This window comes from Haplochromis burtoni, unplaced genomic scaffold, assembly GCF_018398535.1.
Source record: "Haplochromis burtoni strain Fernald_Lab_line unplaced genomic scaffold, NCSU_Asbu1 Contig_3272, whole genome shotgun sequence".
Lineage (NCBI taxonomy): Eukaryota > Metazoa > Chordata > Actinopteri > Cichliformes > Cichlidae > Haplochromis > Haplochromis burtoni.
The window spans coordinates 1,823-3,858 of NW_024585633.1; the positions used below are offsets into that span (position 1 = coordinate 1,823).

The 2,036-nt window shown below is 47.6% G+C and overlaps 1 protein-coding gene across 1 annotated transcript; it reads left to right on the top strand.

The window, feature by feature from the left end:
- Positions 1-815: 815 nt before the first annotated feature.
- On the top strand, positions 816-2,036 carry LOC106632941 (the record flags this gene model as incomplete). Its single annotated transcript, XM_042217853.1, is given in 1 exon segment — positions 816-2,036. A coding segment is annotated over 1 exon segment (162 nt), but the record flags the coding sequence as incomplete, so codon positions are not given.

Sequence of the window (2,036 nt, forward strand, 5' to 3'; positions counted from 1 at the left end):
GCTGCAGAGCTGAAGAGGTGGTGTCGGGGTGAAGGTTTGGAGGAAGCTAAAGCACTCTTGGTTCTGGTTCCAGAAGAAGTGGAAATAGCCCAGATAGAAGAAACCTTGGAGACTATTAAGTGTCTAGGGCGAGTCCGGGTTAGAGGGCGCTTGTTCCACACCCCCTTGAGCTGCCTAATGGTTCTCTGCGAGTGCAAACAAAGTATACCTAAAGATAATGTACCCAAGGAAGTGCTGGACCAGCACAGTGGTGAGAAATGGCCGATAGTGACTCTTAATGAATGTGGCGCTCCTGACGATTTTGCTGTGAAGTTGAAGAGTCTCTTAGACACTGAGGGTAGGACTATGGAAGACATACAAAGCTTATTTCTCAGCTTTGCTCCTCCGCAGCCCAGCTCTGATCCTTCCATAAACTCCACTGAGTCTGTCTTGCAAGTGGTTGGTGATTTTTTGGAGAAGGCACGTAAACCACAAGCTGAAGGTGGTTATCGGCGTTTGAGGCTGTTTTCAGGGAACTTGCCAGTGAAGACCCCTTTGACCATTGGCTTGAGCAGGCATGGCTCATGGTAGAGGAAAGTGACTGTACAGACAAGGAGAAAAGGCACAGGCTGATGGAAAGTTTAAAGGGGCCAGCGTTGGAGATTGCCAAATTGGTCCGTGAGTCAGACCCTGAGGCAGGCCCTGTTGAATACCTGGAGGCTTTGGAAAGCGCATTTGGCAGTGCTGAGTCTGGGGATGATCTCTATTTTGCTTTCCGCTTAATGCAGCAACAACCAAGTGAAAAACTGTCTGATTTTCTGAGGCGTCTGGATCTCATGTTTCCGATCTCATGCTAATTAATCTGCGCCTGAGAGAGAGAGAAAGTCCAAACCCCCAACTTTCCTCCAACTCTTAAGTGAGATTCGCACAGAGGAAGAGTATGAGGCATCAAGGAGGAAACTAAATACCTCAGTCCAGCATGTACAGACAAAACTTTTAGGGACTGACAATACAGAAATACAAAGTCTCAAAGCTGAAGTTAAAGAGCTTAAGGCCAAGTTAGCCACCTGCATGACTAAGGCCCCTGAGGTCAAAGAGAAAGGCTCGTCCTCAGTGCAGTCAAGTGAGCCCAGTGACACCAAGGAACTGGCTGCTTTGAAAAAACAAGTGAAAAGACTGCAGCAGAAAGTAGCCCAAAGAGATACTGTTCCAGACTCCTCTTTAAAACTGGCTACCATGGCAGCAGTAGAGGCTAACTCAAAGACAAGGACCCCTTACCAGAACAGAACACCTTTGGATGAGCAGTTCTGTTACCGTTGTGGGGAAAAGGGACATTTTGTCGCAAAGTGTCAAAATCCTGAAAATCAGAGCAAAGTTATTCGAAAGCTCATCCAAACTGTCAAGACACTGAAAGAAAGTTCAGGTACTTCAACAAGTAATGCCCCTGACACTGACTGTCATGTCAAGGAGGGTCTTCTGATTTGGGGTTTAAGTGAGTCCAATGTCAGTTACCCCTACCTTGGCTATGTTGTGGTAGATGTTGAGTACCCGGCTGAAGTGACTGGCACCAAACACACAGTACCTATCTTGCCCTGATCTGTCCAAGCCCAAAAAAAGAGCAGATTTATGTCATTGTTGGCACTAACACCAGCCATGTCCGCAATTTGGTACTGGAATGCAGAAAAGAGGGGCGTGACATAACCAAAAGCCTGGGCATCCAAATTCACAGGGAGTCGCTACCCACTTTCACAGACTCCATCACCCTAGGCTCTCAAGATGACCAGGTTGGCTGTGTGACTTGACAAGGTTCAAGTCCCTTGTCCTTACCCCCTGGAAAAGACTTGCAAATAACTTGCAAAGTTCATTTTCAGAAGACAGTTGGCAAAGAGATCTTGATGTTTGACTCTTCTCCTTTAGCTCCTCTGCCAGGTGATGTCCTGCTTCAACCCATGGTTGTGCCCGCCAATGCGGTACAAGTTAACAGCTTCAGGATCCTGGTGCAGAACCAGTCCGCCAGGGAAACCATTATCCCGGTTGGAACCGTCATGGGTCACCTT